Source organism: Cololabis saira, chromosome 14 (assembly GCF_033807715.1).
Source record: "Cololabis saira isolate AMF1-May2022 chromosome 14, fColSai1.1, whole genome shotgun sequence".
Taxonomy (NCBI): Eukaryota; Metazoa; Chordata; class Actinopteri; order Beloniformes; family Belonidae; genus Cololabis; species Cololabis saira.
In genome coordinates, this window is record NC_084600.1 from 37,090,400 (window position 1) to 37,113,249 (window position 22,850).

General features: G+C 40.5%; 2 protein-coding genes across 2 annotated transcripts; both read right to left on the reverse strand.

Moving 5' to 3' along the window:
• Window positions 1-1,857: 1,857 nt before the first annotated feature.
• Window positions 1,858-7,412, reverse strand: LOC133459302 (G protein-activated inward rectifier potassium channel 2-like). Its single transcript, XM_061739181.1, has 2 exons — window positions 6,421-7,412; window positions 1,858-2,120 (listed from the first exon to the last, which is right to left on the reverse strand). The coding sequence occupies exons 1-2, from the start codon at window positions 7,337-7,339 to the stop codon at window positions 1,924-1,926; spliced, it is 1,116 nt and encodes a 371-aa protein (XP_061595165.1). The 5' UTR covers window positions 7,340-7,412; the 3' UTR covers window positions 1,858-1,923.
• A 3,657-nt stretch (window positions 7,413-11,069) lies between these two features.
• On the reverse strand, window positions 11,070-21,469 carry zw10 (zw10 kinetochore protein). Its single transcript, XM_061739183.1, has 16 exons — window positions 21,278-21,469; window positions 18,860-18,994; window positions 18,676-18,777; window positions 18,522-18,599; window positions 18,166-18,325; window positions 17,677-17,829; window positions 16,615-16,812; window positions 16,365-16,501; window positions 16,095-16,277; window positions 15,324-15,547; window positions 14,461-14,532; window positions 14,192-14,361; window positions 13,910-14,040; window positions 13,241-13,372; window positions 12,547-12,749; window positions 11,070-11,784 (listed from the first exon to the last, which is right to left on the reverse strand). The coding sequence occupies exons 1-16, from the start codon at window positions 21,380-21,382 to the stop codon at window positions 11,664-11,666; spliced, it is 2,304 nt and encodes a 767-aa protein (XP_061595167.1). The 5' UTR covers window positions 21,383-21,469; the 3' UTR covers window positions 11,070-11,663.
• Between the last annotated feature and the right edge of the window lie 1,381 nt (window positions 21,470-22,850).

Consider the following 22,850-nt stretch of genomic DNA (forward strand, 5'->3'; position numbering starts at 1 on the left):
CTTTTTATTATTGAACTATTTATTGGTTATTTCTATTTTAAATTTTCTGTATAAAGCGTGTGTGTGTTTTGGCTGCTGCACGACTGAATTTCTCCTCTGGGAGATCAATGAAGGCTTCTATTCTATTCTATTCTGGATTCATTACAAATCAACTGAAATATTGCAAGCCTTTTATTATTTTAATATTGCTGATCATAGTTTACAGCTTAAGAAAACTCAAATATCCTATCTCAAAAAATTAGAATATTCTGGGAATCTTAATCTTAAACTGTAAGCCATGATCATCGATATTAAAATAATTAAAAGGCTTGCAATGTTTCAGTTGATTTTAATGAATCCAGAATGTATGACATTTTTGGTTTTTTAAATGCATTACAGAAAATAAAGAACTTTATCACAATATTCTCATTTTCTGAGACAGTTCTGTATATGTGTATGGTTAATAGGCTTCAAGTAAAAACACTGCACTTGTACCACAACTGCTATTTTAACCCTATAATGCTGGATAAATCATATTTGATACATGAATTTCCGAGACCCTCGAACCATCCCATAATCAAAAAATGAAAAAAGAGTTTTATACTGACCAAAAGATTATTAAAAGTATAAACAATTAAATCAAAAATACATAAACATACCTAATGTATTCACAATATGAAAAAATAACTATTTGGAAATTGTTAAATATAAAATTGGAACTGTTTAGTGTTTTCCTGTCAATATATAATCAACACCTTAAAAAAAGAAAAGAATATATACAGCATATCCATCAATCCATCCATTTTCTATACCCGCGTAATCCTATGCAGGGTCACGGGTATATGTATGTACCGGTATGTATGTATGTATGTATGTATGTATGTATGTATGTATGTATGTATGTATGTATGTATGTATGTATGTATGTATGTATGTATGTATGTATGTATGTATGTATGTATGTATGTATGTATGTATGTATGTATGTATGTATGTATGTATGTATGTATGTATGTATGTATGTATATATATATATATATATATATATATATATATATATATATATATATATATATACATATATATATATATTCCAGTTACTCCCAAGTAATATAATATTGTATCGTGACGCCATACTGACATAGGACTAAGAAAAAAGGAGGCTTTCTAAGAGGCAGTGTATTATTTTTAGGGAAAAATAACAAAACATTAACTTAACATTAAACCTTTCAATCACTGCATTAAAAATCTAATACATATTAGTACTGTAACCACATCTGAGTTTTAAGGGAAAGTCTCAACAGTGACATTATTTGGAGAAATAGAAAGAAAAAAAATATTTTGTCTACACCTCCACTTCTTGTGCTTGTATTTGCCCTATGTATGATGTCCATATTTCTGTTACTATTGAAAATAATGCGAAAAGTTTGAAATATGGATGTATTTGATCCCCAGTAAGACAAACTATGTTGATGCCTTTCATGACTTTGGTCTCTATCATTGTTTCTTGCTAATGCTTTAAAGTGTGTTTCCAGAAGGTCACCTTATGTTTCAACTAGCTGAAGTTATATGACATTGCGTTTTCCAGCTTTGTCTTCTTTTACAACACATTTCGTTTTTTTGCATTATAGTATTCATTTCTTGGCACTTATGAAAAATATAATTTTCGTCAATCTTTAGAGTTACTTTTTATTGGTGGGATTTCTTTTTTTAATCAGTTTTTGAGTCTCAATTTATTCACTTACCAGGGACAGCTTAGCTCCATGATTAATGTTTTTTTTGTTTTAACTTTTTTTAAAGTAATTGATTCGGGATATTTTCAAAAATAAATTCAAATCAGTACATTTTATAAAACCAGAAGACCTGAGTCAAAAGTGACTTAGTCAAAAACAAAACATCTCTCTACACATGTTATGAACTACTGATATTAAAGTATTGTAACCACTAAAACACGACTTCTTGTTCTTTCACAAAGCTTCTGTCTTTTGCGCTGAGTTGAGACATCTGGATTTCAAATGTTTTGTCAAAAGAGCTGTAGTCCACACGAAATGCTCCTAACTCCAGAGTAATACATGACTCAAACCGATGGCCCCACAGGATCTCATCCTCACAGTAGGATGTCCTCGCCTGACATGTCATACCTGCAATACAGCGAAGCATCAGAACATTCATTCATCATTAGCAACAACAATGAGCATAGACACCTGGAAGCTGCATTTGTCACTATAATCAGTACTCGAGTTGTAAAAAAAAAAATCAGGGGGGATGGTGGATTTTATCATATGGGGACAAATAATTTGATTCTGAATTCTGATTACAAATAATATAATATATTACAAATAATAGCACTGACCAAAACAGCTGCAGAAAAACTGCAGGAATGACATAGCAGCAGTTAAATGCAGCCTTCTGTAAGCTTTAAATATCCACTGGGCTTACATCAAATACATCAAAACACAACCACAAAAAACAGTTTTCTGAACTTATCAATATGACTCTGTCCTTCACAGGATAAGTAAAATGGATCACTGCAAAAACTCAAAATCTTAACAAGAATATTTGTCTTATTTCTAGTTAAAATGTCTCATTTTAGTAAAAAAAATTTAATTACACTTAAAACAAGACTCATCACTGGAAAAAACAAAAATTTTCACCTGTTTCAAGTAGATTTTCAAGTGAAGATTTACTTGAAACAGGTGAAAATTGTCAAATAAGTTATTTTTCTGGTATTATTTTTCTGGTAATGACTCTAAATGTTGAAATAGCAGTAAAACCACATTTATTGATGAAATGACATAAGGGATGGAAAGGGGGGGATGAGTTTTACAGGGGGGATGATTTTGACCGTTTTTATTTCAGGGGGGGATGCCATCCCCCCTCATCCCCCCTCAACTCGAGTACTGACTATAATGACTGGTAATGAGATTCAACTCACAATTTACAATATATTATACAGTTTCCGACTATTAGATAATAAGATACATTGTATGTAGTGCACCTCTCCTTGAACCGCCACCTTACTGTGGTGGAGGGGTTTGTGTGCCCGAGTGATCCTAGGAGCTATGTTGTCGGGGGCACTTTCGCCCCTGGTAGGGACTCCCATGGCAAACAGGTCCTGGGTGACGGGCCAGACTAAGAGCGGTTCACAAGCCAAACATGGATAAAACAAGAGCAAGGACCGTTACGTCGCCCGGATCGGCGTCACCGGGGCCCCGCCCTGGAGCCAGGCCTGGGGTTGGGGCTCGTAGGCGAGCGCCTGGTGGCCGGGTCTTTGCCCGTGGGACCCGGCCGGGCTCAGCCCGAAACGGCGACGCGGGTCCGCCTTCCAGTAGGCCCACCACCCGCAGGAAGGACCATGGCAGTCCGGTGCATTGTGGGCTGGGTAGCAGTCGTGGCGGGGTGCCTCGACGACCCAATCCCTGGACCAAAACCCTCACAGTGGGGACATGGAATGTCACCTCGCTGGGGGGGAAGGAGCCGGAGCTTGTGCGTGAGGTTGAGAGATACCGGCTAGATATAGTCGGACCCTCCACTACTCTGGAGTTGCCCAGGGTGAGAGGCGGCGGGCTGGTGTGGGCTTGGTTATAGCCCCCCAGCTCAGCCGCCATGTGTTGGAGTTCACCCCGGTGAACGAGAGGGTCGCTTCCCTGCGCCTTCGGGTCGGGGATAGGTCTCTCACTGTTGTTTGTGCCTACGGGCCGAACAGCAGTGGGGAGTACCCGGCCTTCTTGGAGTCCCTGGGAGGAGTACTTGATAGTGCTCCAACTGGGGACTCCATTGTTCTACTGGGGGACTTCAACGCTCACGTGGGCAATGACAGTGATACCTGGAGAGGCGTGATTGGGAGGAACGGCCTCCCCGATCTGAACCCGAGTGGTGTTTTGTTGTTGGACTTCTGTGCGAGTCGCAGTTTGTCCATCACGAACACCATGTTCAAGCATAAGGGTGTCCATCAGTGCACGTGGCACCAGGACACCCTAGGCCGGAGGTCAATGATCGACTTTGTTGTCGTTTCATCTGACCTTCGGCCGCATGTCTTGGACACTCGGGTGAAGAGAGGGGCTGAGCTGTCAACTGATCACCACCTGGTGGTGAGTTGGATGCGCTGGCGGAGGAGGAGGTTGGACAGACCGGGCAGACCCAAACGGATTGTGAGGGTCTGTTGGGAACGTCTGGCTGAGCCCTCTGTCAGGGACATCTTCAACTCCCACCTCCGGGAGAGCTTCTCTCGGATCCCGGGGGAGGCGGGGGACATCGAGTCCGAGTGGACCATGTTCTCTGCCTCCATTGTCAACGCGGCGGCTCGAAGCTGTGGACGCAAGGTCTCCGGTGCCTGTCGTGGCGGCAATCCTAGAACCCGGTGGTGGACACCGGAAGTACAGGATGCCGTCAGACTGAAGAAGGAGTCCTACCGGGCTATGTTGGCCGGTGGGACTCCTGACGCAGTAGATAGGTACCGGCAGGCCAAGCGGGCCGCGGGCTCGGGCAGTCTTGGAGGCAAAAACTCGGGTCTGGGAGGAGTTCGGGGAGGCCATGGAGGAGGACTTTCGGTCGGCCTCGAGGAAATTCTGGAGGATCGTTCGGCGCCTCAGAAGGGGGAAGCAGTACTCTGCCGGCACCATTTATGGTGCTGGTGGGGAGCTGTTGACCTCGACTGGGGACATTGTCGGACGGTGGAAGGAATACTTTGAGGATCTCCTTAACCCGACTGACATGCCTTCCACTGAGGAAGCAGAGGGTTGGGGCTCGGAGGCGTGCTCATCCATCACCCAAGCCGAGGTCACCGAGGTGGTTCGTAAGCTCCTCGGTGGCCGGGCACCGGGGGTGGATGAGATTCGCCCTGAGTACCTCAAGTCTCTGGATGTCGTAGGGCTGTCTTGGCTGACACGCCTCTGCGACATTGCATGGAGGAAGGGGACAGTACCGCTGGGGTGGCAAACCGGGGTGGTGGTCCCTCTGTTTAAAAAGGGGGACCGGAGAGTGTGTTCCAACTACAGGGGGATCACACTTCTCAGCCTCCCGGGGAAAGTCTACGCCAGGGTACTGGAGAGGAGATTACGGCCGATAGTCGAACCTCGGATTCAGGAGGAACAATGCGGTTTTCGTCCCGGTCGTGGAACACTGGACCAGCTCTATACCCTCCGCAGGGTGCTCGAGGGTTCATGGGAATTTGCCCAACCAGTCTACATGTGTTTTGTGGATCTGGAGAAGGCATTTGACCGTGTCCCTCGTGCCATTCTGTGGGGGGTGCTGAGTGAGTATGGAGTCCGGGGCCCTCTACTAAGGGCTGTCCGGTCTCTGTATGATCGAAGCAGGAGTCTGGTTCGCATTGCCGGCAGTAAGTCAGACTTGTTCCCGGTGCATGTTGGACTCCGGCAGGGCTGCCCTTTGTCACCGGTCCTGTTCAGAATTTTTATGGACAGGATTTCTAGGCGCAGCCAGGGGCCGGAGGGGATCCGGTTTGGGAACCTCAGGATTTCATCTCTGCTTTTTGCAGATGATGTTGTCCTGTTGGCTTCATCAGACCGGGACCTCCAGCATGTGCTGGGGCGGTTTGCGGCCGAGTGCGACGAGGCAGGGATGAGAATCAGCACCTCCAAGACCGAGGCCATGGTTCTCGACCGGAAAAGGGTGGCATGCCTTCTCCGGGTGGGTGGAGAAGTCCTGCCTCAGGTGGAGGAGTTCAAGTATCTCGGGATCTTGTTCACGAGTGAGGGAACAATGGAGCGTGAGATTGACAGGCGGATCGGTGCAGCGTCCGCAGTAATGCGGTCGATGTACTGGACCGTCGTGGTAAAGAGGGAGCTGAGTCGAAAGGCGAAGCTCTCGATTTACCGGTCAATCTACGCCCCTACCCTCACCTATGGTCATGAACTTTGGGTAGTGACCGAAAGGACAAGATCGCGGATACAAGCGGCCGAGATGAGTTTCCTCCGCAGGGTGGCTGGACGCTCCCTTAGAGATAGGGTGAGGAGTTCGGTCATCCGGGAGGAGCTCGGAGTCGAGCCGCTACTCCTCCACATTGAGAGGAGTCAGCTGAGGTGGCTTGGGCATCTGTACCGGATGCCTCCTGGACGCCTCCCTAGGGAGGTGTTCCAGGCATGTCCCACCGGGAGGAGACCCCGGGGAAGACCCAGGACACGCTGGAGAGACTATGTCTCTCGGCTGGCCTGGGAACGCCTCGGACTCCCCCCGGAAGAGCTGGAGGAAGTGTCTGGGGTGAGGGAAGTCTGGGCATCCCTGCTGAGGCTGCTGCCCCCGCGACCCGGTAACGGATAAAGCGGGAGAAGATGAGTGAGTGAGTGAGTGAGTGTATGTAGTGCAATTTTGTTGAAAAAAGTGAACTAACATGTCTATCAAATTATTAGTTTTCCCTAAGTGGTCAAGCAAATCTTGAAGCTTTATGAAAGATTGTGAAAACTTTAAAACACTTCTACAAACCTGATGCTTCCACTATCCCCTCCAGGATGACTATAATCTCAAATGTTTTTCTTGTCAGTTGCTGGGCCCCCACCTCCCAGAAGGGGCTGCTTTCATTGATGATATGAGTGATGGTCTGAGGCTCCACCAGGAGAAGTCGGTCTCCTCCAGTGTCGTAGCCCAGATTGATTTCCGACTGCTCCAGTGGGATGAACTCGCCCTCCTTCGTCTGCCGGGACTTGATCAGCTTGGCCCGGATCTTGGCATCCACCATGTGGCTCTCTCTCAGATCGCCGATACGGAAGAGCAAGCACAACTTCCCATCGCGCTCACAGATGACACAGTGCTTGCTGAAGATCAGTGTCTGGGCTCTCTGCTGCGGCCGTGAGATTTTAACAAACATGCAGCCGACCATCAGAGCGTCGATGATGGAGCCCAGGATGGACTGGACCATCAGGAGCAAGGTGCCCTCTGGGCAGTGTGCCGTCACCATCCTGTAGCCGTACCCAATAGTTCTCTGGCTCTCCAAAGACAGCAGCAGGGCTGCAAGGTAACCATCTACATTCTGGAAACAGGGCTGCCACTCGGGGTCATGAACATGTTCAATATCATCACGCAACCAGGCACCAATGAAATAGATCCCCCCAAAGACCACCCATGTGAGAATGTAGCACATAGTGAAGACAAGAAGGAACCAGCGGTACTTGAGGTCCACTAATGTGGTGAAAATGTCTGAAATAAAGCGACTCTTGTCTTCGATGGGTCCCAGGTTGACCCTGCACTTGCCATCCTTGGTGACGTAGCGCTGCCGTTGATTGCTGCTTGCGACGTGTGACGAGTTTTCATCACCCAGGAGTTTGCAGCGCTTTTTATGGCTCTTTGCAGCATGTAGTTTTTCTATTGCAGAGACAGGAATGTTGCAGCTCCCACTGGACCTCATGGATTGCCATCTGGAGTTGAAACGTTTCAGGTGTCTGCTGCGATGTGCACGCTGAGGCTTCTGGACCTCTTCCGCTGGGGGGGTTGCCTGGGCAACGGGCTGTTGGGGAAGGTCTTGGTTAGTCAATGTGAGCGAATGTGAGACCGGGCTGCAGGGACTCTGGCATGGAGATGTCTCTTGAGATGGTGGGAGTGATGGGCATTTCATGTTTTTGATCAGACTGGCTCTTTTTGTGATCATCATCGCTGATGGACCAGTGATCGAAGGGTCCTGCCTGAAATGACAAGACAACAATGATTATTTCATTTCATTTCATTTCATTTCAATTTTATTTATTCCGTATCATGGAAATGGTAGTTCACATACATGTTCCATTCCATGATCGAAAAGGGGCAAGAAGAAGAAAGCCTTATATTACAAGCCCCTTTCTCAAAAAAATAAAACAATACATATGAAGATGGTCTGTCCGTCTGTTCAACAGTCGCTGCTTATAATACCAAAAAAAATAATGAAAAAAACAAAACAAAAAACAAAAAATAAGAAAACATACACAATAACTCACCAACAACACCAAAAACAAAAAAACAACAAAAGATATTTTACCCGTTAAATTCATATTGTCTGATTATGTTGTCTTTATACAATTTCTTGAACTGGTGAATATTTTTACAATCCTTTAAATCAATTGTTAAGGAGTTCCATAATTTTACACCACATACTGAAATACACATTTGTTTTAAAGTAGTTTGTGCAAACGGATGTTTAAAATAAAATTTCCTCCTATGGTCCTTATTTTCTGAGCTAAACACAAAAAAACGTTATATTTTCAGGCAATATTCTGGTTTTTGCCTTGAACATAACTAATAAAGTCTGTACCTCAACAATATCTTTAAGTTTAATTAATCCTGCATTGATAAAGAGTCCACTGGTGTGTTCTCTTGCCTCCTTTTTATGTATGATCCGTACTGCTCTCTTCTGTAAAATAAACTAAGGCTTGATATTTGTTGCGTATGTATTCCCCCAAACTTCGACACAATAACTAAAATAAGGCAAAATAAGTGAGCAATACAAAATTCGCATTGTCTTATAATCTAAAACATGTTTCACTTTGTTCAAAACAAAAATATTATAGAATATATTATCATTCTCTAATTGGAGATAAATGCACATAGAGAATATGTACCAATATGAACATCTAAGTGTTGCTAAAGTGGCAGAGAAATGTGGTTATGGATATCTATCTGTGGTGTGGTTGGTCTCTGGAGGACACCGTCAGTGTTTCCTTTGCAGCTTAACTAGCCATGTTAGGTAAAGATACGTTGTACAAAATCCCTTTGTTGATCATAAATAAATAAACACCATCGACTTGAGCTGTAAGAGAAGCTGAGCAAAAAGTCAATGTTGATTTACGTCTTTATCCTGACAAGAGGAGGTTTCATCAGTCTGAAGGGGACTGACCAGGGTCTCAACTTATTCCACATGTAGGGATTACCAGTAATCCTCAAAATTAATCAGACCAACGCAAAGGACCACAATATCTTTAATAGATTACTGATAGTATTTGCCTGAAGGCTTAGAGGAATTTTGTCCAGATGTGTTCAAATGAACTGTAAAATGTACATGTCCCTTGGGAAATCTAAAAACAGCAATAATTTCACTGTACATGTATAAAATCACCCCTTTTCTCTCCTCTTCTTCTCTTTTCTTTCTTCTGTTATCTACATACTCACCACTCTTATATTTTGCACATTTTGTATTTATTATTTATATACAGTTTGTAGTTTGTTGTGATGTTCGACATACTCTTTTTCTCTTCTGTATATTTTTATTTTTCAGGCCAGAGCTTCAGGAGCTGCATCCCCCCCAGATGTACAGTCAGTAGTACACCAACATGAATCAGTAATAAAATAAATACATGAAAGTTTTAGTTCTCCAGCTAACGGGTAATGACTACTAATATATTTTTTCTTATGTACCTAGACAATATATCTGTGCCTCTCTTCTCGTTGTTCTTCATCTTCTCTTTCCTGTCTCCCTTTTCCTCTGCCCGGCTGCTCAGAAGGGTCCCCCCCCTTACGAGCCAAGGTTCCTTGCCACTGTTTTGGGAGTTTTTCTCCCGTTAGGAGAGTTTTTACCTCCCATTGTCAATGTAATAATTCCTATATAGATAAAACTGAATTGTATTCACAGAAAACAAAAAAAAAAAGAGCTGTGACTTACCTCTGACAAGTACACCTGAAGATAAACGCAGCCGCTGCCAGAATATACCTTCTTTAAAGTGATCAGGTTGCAGGAGGAGACAGTTTGAAATGAAGACATGAAGCTTTGACACTGTCCAGCTGTTAAGTCTCCTCCCCCCACAGCACAACTACTGACATCTCTCAACATAAGACATCCCACATCTCCCGGGCATCTCTACAATAACATTACATCACTTTGTCTGAATGGCATTTGTCTTATAGTGGGGGCTGCTGTGAGCCCCTCAAAACCATTAACAGAAACCTTTGAATGAAAGTGCTTAAACACTTGGAGTTGTTAAAAAGAAAGGGCCGCTCTTTTAATAAGGCTGCAGAACAAATCATAAAAACAGAGCATTATTTCATAGACTATAATTTTCTGCATGTACAGTATATGAAGGTAGATTTGTGTCTTTATTATTCAATCAAATAAAAAGTTGTTTCAATGAAAAAAAATGTGTTCAATAATAAAAGCCTGCACTTCAATTAAAAAAAAGCATTTTCATCAAATAATAATGTCTGAATGGCAAAATAAATATTTGTACACTCCTTTTCTTTGATTGAAGTGGATTTTTTTTTTTAATTGAAATATTTTATTTTTTCTGTTTGGGTCATATGAGGACATTTGTGTCTTTATTATTCAATAAAAAAAGTTGCTTTAAATAAAAAGAACATGTTTTCTTTGATTGAAGCAAAGTTATTTTTTGTTGAAAATATTTTTTTTGATTGAAGTAATCTTTTTTGTGTTTGGGCCGTATTATGGAAATATCTTTTATGTTTAAAGCAACTTTTTCTGATCGAATAATAAAGACACAAATGTCATACTCATAGTATTATTTTTCAAGGCTGCAGGTTGGTCTTGATTGATTGCTTTTTATAAGCGATTCAATTAACACATCTACTGGTGTGCTTGGGATCATTGTTCTGTTGCACGGTCCAATTTTGTGTGACCTCACATACCTTTGAATACTTCATTAGAAATCCTTCCACACAAGCCATACTTACTTGTTTAGTCTTTTTCTAATTGCACCATCATGAACATGCTAACTGGAGGCTGAGATAGAGCTCATTTCCTTTCTTCTTTATTTTCTTTTAATTGAACCACCTGATCTTGGGGTTAACTTCTGGGTTGTCAAGCAAGACCGGCAACCATTTGGAACGCATCACAGTTGTAAATAATCTTTCCCCCTGGAGAACTTTAGACTGAAAAACCGCCTTTACAGATTTAAGCAACAATATTTGTGTCTCTAAGATCATTGCTGATATCGTTCCTCCTTGGAATCGTGTTAACAGATGCTGCAATGACCAAGGCGAGCAAAGTGCTCAAAGTTCTGCTTGGACAGACATTTTCTGAAGCTAAATTATCATTAACAGAATAAAAGCAGAATGCCAAAATCCAAGGGCCCCATCTGCTGTTTCTTATTAAAAAAAAAAACTATGATAATCAATCAAAATAATAAACATCTTCATTAAAAACAGACAGAAAGCAGTACTGAAAATGTGAGTGTTTGGTTTATTTAAACAAGTAATAAATACACAGAGGACAAGTTTATCAGTTTTAACAGAGAAAAAAAAATAGTGATTAAAGTCATTTGTCAGCACTTCAGGCTTGTTTAAAGGCGTTTTAGCATCATGACAAACCTGACATTTGAACTCGTCTCAAATAACTAAAGCACAGAAAAGCTGAGACCAATAAAACAAAATGAAATTGCGATTAATTAACCCTGAATCCTCTGTCACATGCCAACAGATGGCAAACAACTGGTTACACAACCTCAGCTGGTTTGTAGATGCAGACCTCCACAGCTATTACCAAGGCTGTGGGATGATGGTGTACAGACTCCTCTGTGTAATCTCTGCAGGACTAATTGCAGTCTCAACACGTCTCACAGACTGATTACAACAAGCTTTCATCTGACACCAAAACCTCCTTTAACCTTTTCTTTGTGACAAACTGTCTATTATGTACACATGCAAGCATTTCGTGAATATGACACAAAGAAGAAATGAACAAAGGCATGAATCTTACTTTCCGCAGGGGAAAAAAGTGCTACGATATGTTTTTGGTGGTTGTTTGTTCCAAGAATCTATTTGATTTTGGTCAGAGCCACAGCCCTCCTCTCGGTGTTCTGAAACAAAGCTCGGATCAAACTCTTCACCTCCGAGCTGGAGAACTCCATGGCCAACGGGCCTTTTCCATCAGCCCACCTTTGGAGGAGAGAGAACAAATTAGCAGGTTTTACACATCCATGTAAAAGGTGAGATGGCTTTTTCATTAGCAAGTTAAATTATGATTCAGATGCCACTGAAAATATGAATGCAGTTACAAAATGACTTCTGTGGCCGTAATTGGAAAGAAGAAGGGAAAAACAAAATAAAACCACTGTCCTCCTTTTTTTTTTCAAAACAATACGTTACATTAAACTGCATTTATTATATAATGTAGTAATTTTAGAAGACAAGGCCATTTTTTTAGAACATAAGATGATGGCATAGCGGATTACGTCATTGTTTTTTACTAACATCACACAAAAAAAAATAAATAAATAAATGAAATGAAAATTTTTTGAACTTGATTTTATTTTTAAAGATATGTTTAACCCTATAATGATGGATGTATTTGATACATGAATTCCTGAAACCTTTGTACCACTCCCATAATCAAATTTAAAAAAAAAGAAGGTTTTACACAAACCAAAATATTATAAAAAAACAACAAAAAAACTCAGGAATTTATGATGATTAGAAAAAGAATTATCTAGGAATCAATTAATAAAAACAAATTGGAGGTGTTTTTGAATTCAAGATAAAATTAACACTTCAAATAAAAGATTGTTTTATTTCATGTCAGGCTTTAAAGGGTAAATATCTTTGCTTCCATGAAATAGCATGTGTTTATAGTTCAGAGTATCGTGTATTTACTGTAAACTAGTAAGCTGTGTTTTCTCATAAAGCGCCCTCATTTCTTACCTGTCGACAATCTCCTGCAGGTTTGCTCGCAGCACGATGACAAGTTCCTTGAAGGTGGCCCACTTCTTCACATAAAGCGGAACTTCCTCCTGATATTTCTTATTCTTGTTTTCTTCAGCCAGAGGGATGAAGACCAGCGGGCCTTCTTCAATGATGTTTTGGGACAGAGTGTGGAGATGTTCCCCGTCCTCAGAGGAAATATCCTGCAGACAGTCAAGGGTCAAAATCATGAATGATGTTCAATAGGAGCAAAGTGCCTCTGTAGCTTTTCAAAATAACGTAACATGTCATAACATATCAAAGACCAGAACCTCTCTACTCAGCTGTTAGACTGCAAACAGAGAAGTAAGAGTGAAAGAGGAGGGTCTGTAGCATTTCAACAGCTGGTGTAATCCTGGAAGCATTAGTGTTAAGGAGTAAGTAGATCTACGTTTCCCTCAGTATACTATACCAAAGAGGGTTTTGTTTTATTTTGATAGCACTGTGCATATTGCCTCCATACTCGCCACAGCTGCCTGTAATGTGATCAGTGCACCTGTTGCCGCCGCCGCCCCCCACAAAATACACTAATGCATTTAAGGGAATCATAGGAGACTTCAGCAACACCTCTCTCTTCCTGCTACACGACAGCTCCAGAGAAAATCAAACTTCGGAAGTTCTGCCCATCTACAAGAGTAATAAAGAACAAACAAACCTCCAGTATCATGACTTTGGCAATGATTTCTGTGATGGCTGTGTTGAGGAGGTTGCCCATGGCTTTGCAATAGATGCTGACTGGAAGGACGTCCTGCCACACCGTCCCCAGCTGCTTCAACTGATGAATGACCTGCAGGCACACGGATAAAAGAGTCAGTAAATAAGCAGTGGATCAGTGAAAGGTTGAATAAAAAAAGAAAGTGGTCTTTTTCAATCTCATGTGCATAACAATTTAGAGTTCTTAATGCAAGTGTATTTAGTTAAGGAGCTCTTGGACATCAGTCTAGTTTGCTGCTAATCCAGAAACAGTGTGTGGCCGTGCATGTACGTCGCATCTCTATCATATATTTTTAACATTGCATTGCTCAAGCAAAGGTGTAAAATGCTTGTTTGTGTAATCCTAACTATAAAACACACACTTCATTTTAATAAATCTAGATTTCTCGTAATAGTAGTATAGTTCTTGCATTTTACATAATGCAGTTACTTTGGGGGTTTTGATGGGCTTTAATAAAAGGTTTTGATATACTGTATAGATAAAGCTGCTGCAGCTTTATGTGGCTAAAATGCAATAAAACCTCACAGATTAGCATTTGAGAGTATAATAAGCATCCTTCCCGGCACTTCCTTATTACTAAAATAATGATTTCAAAGCCTCTCCACTCACCTGTCGTACTGCTTTGCTGGCTGCAATATAGTTGTCTTCATCATCCAGGTTGCAGAAGTTGTGAGCAGTGGAAAGTCTTTCCAGCAGTTCAGCTCTCTGAACATTCATTTGTGCTAAGAAACACTGGGCACCTACAGAAAAACGACACATGCTCATATACCGAGGTGCTCTGCAGATTAGTAACTCTATACACGTTCTGTTTTCAGACAGCAGCTACGAATCATAATTGACACTGCAGCGATCGATAGATGTGTGTGACCAGTGTGAAACCTGCTCACTTACCCAGTTTTCTGAATCCAGGCACCATGTCAACGAACGTTGCCACGCCCTCGTTAAGGGGCTGCGGCAAGTGGGTTCTGAAATGGTGACCGAGGGTGAGCAGATGGTGGGCCAGGTACATGCAGTTATTGTGCTGGATAGCAGCGAGGTGGGGGAACTTTAACAGGTTCTCCCTGGATGGAGTAACAGACACAAAAGAGACGTGTTTATATCTTGAGCAGAAATGTTTGAGTAACTCTATTTTGTATTTTCGTGATGGGGAATTTTCTTACTTGTGGTATGTTGGCACAACATCATAGAACAGCTGGAAAATGTTTCGCACAGTGAAGAAGAGTTGCAAGGCACTGACAAAGAACAGAAGGACCTTTTGGTTAGTTACTTACACAGGAGTGAACACATCACACTGCGACTCATACGTGACACCAAAATAAAAAAAGAGCGTAAGGTGTCAATGACTGCGTTTACATGCAGTCAATAACCCTTTTAAAACCTGAATATTGGCAATAATCTGAATTTGCACGGCCATGTAAATGTGAATTTGCTCATATTCGGGTTATTCAAAACCCGAACATGACCCCTGGGTTACTCCTTTTAAAACCCGAAAATTCGGTCATGTAAACGCCAAACAGAATATCCCGATCAAACGGAACATGAATTTGTTTTCTGCGCATGCTTTGTTTGCAAGGAATCCTGGTCTTTTGAGTCCAGGAAGTTCTTATAAACACGGAGAAACGCAAGACCACGCCACACTTTTGGAGTGAGGAGGAGACTAATCATTTTATAAATGTAATGAAGGATATGAACATTTTGGCATTTGCAGACAGTAGAAAGTACCGGGATAGCGAGATTTACAAGAAGGTGAGCGAAAAGTTGCGCGAAGCAGCATTTTTTTTTTAAAATTTGGATACAGGAAGAAGAAGAAGCGGAAATGACGGGAATTGCTTCATCACGTTCTCTGCACGTCGCTGGTTTGATCGAGATATCCCGAATGATCAGTTACCATGTATACAGGGATAACCCTGTTTACTCACGCATGTAAACGGAATATTCCGAATGTTTCAGTGACCGGAATATTAGCAATAACCCGAATTTTGACTGCATGTAAATGTAGTCATAGTGATGTACTCTATATTACCATTGTGTGGAGCTGCCGACAGCTTCAGAGAGGGTGTTGAGGGCCAGCTCCATCAGCTGCTGCACCGACTCACTGATGCGACAGGCTGGCAGACGCAGACTCCAAGCAGACAGCTGCTTCGAGTTCTCCATCGTCACTTCCTCCTTTGTGGCATCCTGTCTTATTTTCACATCTGAACTCGGAGAAGGCAGCTTGGGAAGACGCAGCTTTGAGTCTGGTGTGATCTAAGAGGAGAAATATAAGATTACAAACAATGGAAATGTCTAAATATGACAAATAACTCTAAGATCCATGAGGCTGCTGGAGTTAAATTAAGCATTGTTGGACTACATTCTTCAAAGCCAGTCCAAACACCTTTGGATTAGTACATATACTAACTTAAGTGTGTGTGTGTTTTATTTGTTTTTTTTTTTCTCCCAAGTTTACCAAAATTACATATTCATGCAAACAAAAATTGTAGTGGTTTCTTTTTTTTTTACTGCTTTTCGTTGATTGACATCACACTTCCAATTTGACTAGCAATTCATGGTAGCCACCTGGCGACAAGACCATATATTTACGTGTAAAGGTTCATTAATATACGTTGTCCCATTTTCAAAAATAAGTAAATCAGTTAATCCTTTTTTTTTTTTTTTTAAACTCCGAAGTTATACACTTCCAGACCTTAAACTTTATAAATAATTACTATTTCCCACCTCCCATTCCAACTTAAAGTAATTTCATTGGCCACTACTATCGAAGTGATTCATCCCGACACTCGCTTGTACGTACTTTGACAGTGTTGTGCATCTTGGAGGTCATAAGCTTGCGCGCTGCCACGATGACATCCTTGCACTTTTTGCTGGCAAAATGACAGTTGACATCTCTGGCATATTTTAGCAGGTCTGTGGAATCTCCCTGCAGATACTCCATCTCCTTCAGAGCCTTCTCAAACTCTTCTGTCTCTTTAATCACCTTAAACATGTACACAAATAGAACATTTAGTGTAAAGACTTATTTTTTTATGAATGAACATGAATTTAAAAGTCTTAAAGTCTGTACAGTGTTGTATTTCTCCAGCTGGCTGCTGTTTGTAGGGATAGAGTGGACGAGACACTCGTGGATGATACATTGTGATATATCCTCCCAAATCAGCTCCCCCAGGATCGATGCGAGTTTCTTATCCCCAATAGATACATCTGAAAAAAACAGGACATGCAACTTTCTCAGCCTCAATGTGTTTCAAAAACTGATGACACCGAGCTTCATTATAGCTTCCTTCACTTCAAGTAGGGACACAGCAATTATTTACCAAACAGGTGTGAATGCAGTGTCTTGAGCACCAAGAGAAGTTTGTTGTAGACTTGTGAAGGTGTGGATCTCTGCTCGGGGCTTTCCTCCAAACACTGCAAGGCCAGGATAGTTCCCTCGCCCTGCTGCTCCGACACCCTCACCGACAGCGAGGCGAACATCACCAACGGCTTCAGCATGTTCTTCAAAAGCACCTGACCTGAACCACAAAGGAAAACAATAACGATCAGTTTCTGGGCTTGGATAAGATGTACCAGGCCAAAAATAGTTCAAATTAACTGAACCAATTTTCATCTGTATATTGTACTAGACCGGGGGTCGGCAACCCGCGGCTCTAGAGCCGCATGCGGCTCTTTAGCGCCGCCCTGGTGGCTCCCTGGAGCCCTTTCAAAAATGTTTGACCTTTTTTTTCCTCTTTTTCAATTTTTTTTCCTCTTTTTTACTTGTTTTTTTTTTAATCTTTTTCTTCTTTTTTTCCTTTTCTTCTTCCTTTCCTTTTTAATCTCGACATTTCGACTTTTTTCTCGACATTTCAACTTTTTTCTCAAGATTGTACTTCAACATTAATCTCGACATTCTGACTTTTTTCTCAAAATTTTGACTTTTCTCGACATTTCAACTTTTTTCTCTACATTTCAACTTTTTTCTCAACATTTTCAACTTTTTTCTCAACATTCGACTTTTTTCTCAACATTTGACTTTTTTCTCAACATTTCGACTTTTTTCTCGACATTTCAACTTTTTTCCTCAACATTTCGACTTTTTTCTCGAAGTGCATAATGAAAAAAAAAAAACTTCCCCCAGTTATGACTAATATAGATACATGCAGCATGTGTTGTCTTCATTCTAAGGCTTATACAAAACTTTTCATTTTTTGCAGCTCCAGACATATTTGTTTTTTGTGTTTTTGATCCAATATGGCTCTTTCATCATTTTGGGTTGCCGACCCCTGTACTAGACCAAAGACCAATTAATTTTCTTAAATTGTATTTTTGGCTACTATACTCTCCAAAACTCACGACGAGCTACATATTTTATAGGGAGCAGTCCTGTTAGTTCTTACTGAAGAGTTTGATCTTGTGCTGAAGGTCTCCCTGGATGGCCAGAGCTTGCAGGACACAGCAGAGCAGAGCATGAGGTTTGGGTTCACCATCTTTACTGCAGGGATCACTTAACGTCAACTCCACCTTGAGGAAGGACTTCTGACCTGGAGCCTCTGAAATTAAAAGATGAGATTAATAGTTTCTTTTGGGGTTTTTTTGTTTGTTTTTTTAAACCAGGACACATGAAAATATTTTTTTATATGTATAAAAACACATTTTCTGCAAGTACATTGAGAGAATTACAATTTATTTTTTAATATACAAGGACAATTGTACAACTATTGCATGAAAAGTTCACAATTTAAGAACATTTGTATTTGTATTGAATTGTTTTATTTTTTTGAATGAAATAAAGAATAAATGAATGAATGAAAATGAAAACTTGGGAGAATATATATACTGCTGCAGAAAAAAAGAATTGCTTAATAAATATTTCAATAGCCTCTCACCCTTTGAGGGAGGTAATTTCCAGATGACGAGGTGCTTCCATTCATCCCCAAGGTGGTAAATTAGGTTTTCTCTCTGCACTGTTAACTCAGCGCTCAGAGCACCGAGCAGCGGCAGCTGAGACGTCTTCCATCCCTTGAGTGAATTCACACTTTTCCTTGCCTACAAAAATGAAACACGTCAACCGTTTCACAATGCCTCCCAAGCAAATGAAGGAGAGAAAACTATTCTTAAAACTGCAGCCACTGTTTCATTTTAAAAATTAAAAACAAAAGAAATAGAAACAAAAAAACACCACCCATCATCCTAGTTGTAACTAGGGTAAAGGTTACATGGAAAATAAGGCAGAAGTGCTTACCCTTTCCAAGTGATTGGCCGCATCGACATACTTCTTCTCGATCAAAGCTTTGTTGAACGCCTCCATTGCGCTGTGAAACTGAATAATGCAGAAGAAATGTCAGACACTGAAACATTCAAACACGTAGCTGCTTTTATCGTCATCTACGGCATACCTCTTTCAGGTGTTCGAGCATTTTTATAATATTAGTGTTCTTCTCCAGCTGCTGCTTTAGCTTTGTAAATTCAGTCACAGCAACGTTTATATTCTGCTGCACCTGTATTCACATACAGTATATAGTTAAAAACATGCACACTGTTGAAATGCAACCTTTGATTGACCAACAGTTTCATCCATACCTCAGTCTCTATGCAGTTTTTAAGAGCTTCGATTTCTTTGGAGACAGAATCAACTTGTAGCAGTAACTCCTCAGAAGCTTGAAGGCTTGGCAGGAATTCATTGTACCTCTTGTTTATCATGTCACACACTTCCTCCTGGGGAACACATGAAAAACACAACACAATGTCACATAGTTAAAAAGAAAATTTTAGTAATGAGATTTTATTTCAAATAAGATAGCTGCCATAGCTGAAATTGGAGTATTTAGGTTCAGAAATGCGCATATTGTTGGTAACCTTGTAGGTCACCAAAACAATAGCTCATTCCTCCTGAAAATTAATACACTAAAAGTTTAGTATCATTATGTGCATCACACTAAAAAGAGACGAAAGCTAAAAAAGCAGAGCAATATCTGAAGGGGTATGAAAAATTATTCATACGTATACCAGCTTTTTCTTTCTGATTTACAGAAATGTTAATTTGTACTTATTACTATAACACTGCTGTGTGTGTGTGTGTGTGTGTGTGTGTGTGTGTGTGTGTGTTGCTGGGGGGTTGTAATTGAAGGACCATGAAGCTGAAAGAAAAGTACAAGACATAACTTTTGGTGGCTGAATAAATTTCCAACAACAGGCTTTATGGAAGAACATCTAATACGATTCCACTCTTTCATATTTAATTTAATCAATTTTGCTTTGGAGATTGATAAAATATTTTTGAATGGAATTTAACTTTAGTGTATTAAAGAAAATCGCATTAAAAACAAATTCACCTCGGCTAAAAATGTAAACTGAAAAGCCATGACATTTCTGAAAGAATTGTCTTTGAAGTAAAAATGCAAACTAAGATATGTTTTTGCATCTGGCTCCAGCCCATAACCCTGGGTAGAGCAGAAATTCATCTAAAAACTTTGATATGCTGAGTGAAACATTGTTCTTGTCAGGAAGCTCAGCTAGTCATCCAAAACAAAGATAAAACGCACAAAGGAATAGCTGAGAAAAACAAACAAAAGACAATGGACTTTTCATATAAGCCCCGGTCTTCATCCAACTGAGCGTGGAGATGGCACCCTTCAAACATGAGACAAAGCAAACAGTTTGCTCTCCAAGACACTGACACCTGTTTGTTCAAGCTGGCAGATGATTTCATCACAGGGAGCAGAGGAGTCCATATCATTCTCATGTGTTGTTTATTTTGTAAAATATTAACTTAAAACAGAACATCCAAAGTAAAATCGTGTTTGTGTTAGAAATGGAATAAATAATAGTGGAGCTATTCTTTATTACTTCATAACAATAATATTGATCTGCCGATTATAAGTCTGATAAGGCAGAGCCTGTTCATTGAACAACACCGCTTAGAGTGGGGAAATGTATCAAAGGAATATGCACTGGTTACAGAAAATATATCCATATAAACAGTACTCGAGTTGAGGGGGGATGGCATCCCCCCTGAAATAAAAACAGTCAAAATCATCCCCCCTGTAAAACTGCCATCCCCCCTTTCCATCCCTTATGTCATTTCATCAATGAATGTGGTTTTACTGCTATTTCAACATTTAGAGTCATCACCAGAAAAATAACTTATTTGACAATTTTCACCTGTTTCAAGTAAATTTTCACTTGAAATAAGTAGGGAAATCTGCCAGTGGGACAAGATTTATCTTCTCATTACAAACAAAAAAATGTTCGACTGGCAGATTTTTCTACTTATTTCAAGTGAAAATTGTTGTTTTTTCCAGTGATGAGTCTTGTTTTAAGTGTAATGAGATTTTTTTTACTAAAATGAGACATTTTAACTAGAAATAAGACAAATATTCTTGTTAAGATTTTGAGTTTTTTCAGTGATCCATTTTACTTATCCTGTGAAGGACAGAGTCATATTGATAAGTTCAGAAAACTGTTTTTTAAGTGTTTTGATGTAAGCCCAGTGGATATTTAAAACTTACAGAAGGCTGCATTTAACTGCTGCTATGTCATTCCTGCAGTATTTCTGCAGGTGTTTTGGTCAGTGCTATTATTTGTAATATATTATATTATTTGTAATCAGCACAAATTATCTGTCCCCATATGATAAAATCCACCATCCCCCCCTGATTTTTATTATTTTTTTTACAACTCGAGTACTGGATATAAATGTAAATGTGTGTCAGAAACCCAGCATGTAACCTGCAGCTGCAGCCCCTGACCACGTGGTCTCCACAGCCACGTCACTCACGTCAGTCCTGGGTCTGCACCACATGCTAATGCACAAAACAGTTTTGCAATTAATAAAAACTTCGCTCTATGTGAGATACCAGTCTGGTTGGTATTGCAGCCAAGTAACCGAGACTAGTTAACTGTTAGTTGACGAAGTTTCGATTCGGCGGCAACAGCTTAGCAGGAGTTCAAACTTCACACAGCCTACGTCACCGAATGCTAAGCTAACTGACGGATTACCTTTGTATCTTCCACCTTTCGCGACATTTTGCTTATTTTACCGGCCAGATCCTCTTTCTCCAGTTTACCAGAACTGGCGAGCACTTCGGTCACAAACGACGCCATCCTGTTGAGTAGCGTTGCAATGTTTTACCAGCACTTTCTCTGTTGACAACACGGGCTCATGACGCGCCAGCCAGTCTGATTGGCTCGGTGACGTCACATGCCCCGCCTCCTGGCTCTTCTTCCAGGTCACGTGGTTTTACCAACACCCTTCAACCATAGACATAAAGGCTTTATATATATATCTATGCTTCAACCCGCTAGATAAAGCCTACCAATGCTGGATATACTGCATTCTTTGAGATGTATATAGTCAGTACTCGAGTTGTAAAAAAAAATCAGGGGGGATGGTGGATTTTATCATATGGGGACAGATCATTTTGTGCTGATTACAAATAATATAATATATTACAAATAATAGCACTGACCAAAACAGCTGCAGAAATACTGCAGGAATGACATAGCAGCAGTTAAATGTAGCCTTCTGTAAGCTTTAAATATCCACTGGGCTTACATCAAATAGGCTACATCAAAACACAACAATAAAAAACAGTTTTCTGAACTTATCAATATCAATAATCTGCCAGTGGAACAAGATTTTTTTGCTTGTAAGGAGAAGATAAATTTTGTCCCACTGGCAGATTTTCCTACTTATTTCAAGTGAAAATTTACCTGAAACAGGTGAAAATTGTCACATTTTTCTGGTGTTATTTTTCTGATGATGACTCTAAATGTTGAAATAGCAGTAAAACCACATTCATTGATGAAATGACATAAGGGATGGAAAGGGGGGATGGCAGTTTTACAGGGGGGATGATTTTGACCTTTTTTATTTCAGGGGGGATGCCATCCCCCCCTCATCCCCCCTCAACTCCAGCACTGGCTACGTCAGTCAGATTTTTAAAGATAGTTCTCCAGCTACAATTTTCAAGTCTGGTATGGAGGTTGATCTAACAACGTTCTTGACTTGGACTTAGGCTTGAACTTTATGAACTTTTGAGACTCAAACTATATTTACATATTTTAGTACTGAATGAATCATGTTGAATATATGATTTTGATGAATAGTATGTAGTATGCAGTTTCTTCCCCCAAGCTGTTGCTCTGATGAACTCTCATCACTCATAGAGTCTCAGAGTAATCAATCACTGTGCAATAATAATAATAATATTAATGATAATAACACAATCATAAGCTGTAACAATGCACCTTTCTATAACCATGTCTACCTCATACTGCTGCACCTTTCGCTTTTTTAAAAATTGTATATTTGTTAATAAGAGCTGTCATTTGCCTATCTACTCTCGTAGCTCTAGCTCTAGTGAGCAAAAATAACAGAGTCAAATTCCCTGTCTTGGCCAAATAAACATGATTCTGATTCTGATGTATAATTTTTAATGATGAGCTGGTATTCCATTCCATCCCACTTAATAAGGTGTCACAGTTTTTGAAACTTTTTGGCCCACTTCTCTTCTTCTTCACTTGTTTTGTTCACAAGTTTCTACCGTATTGCATCTGAACTGCAACCAGC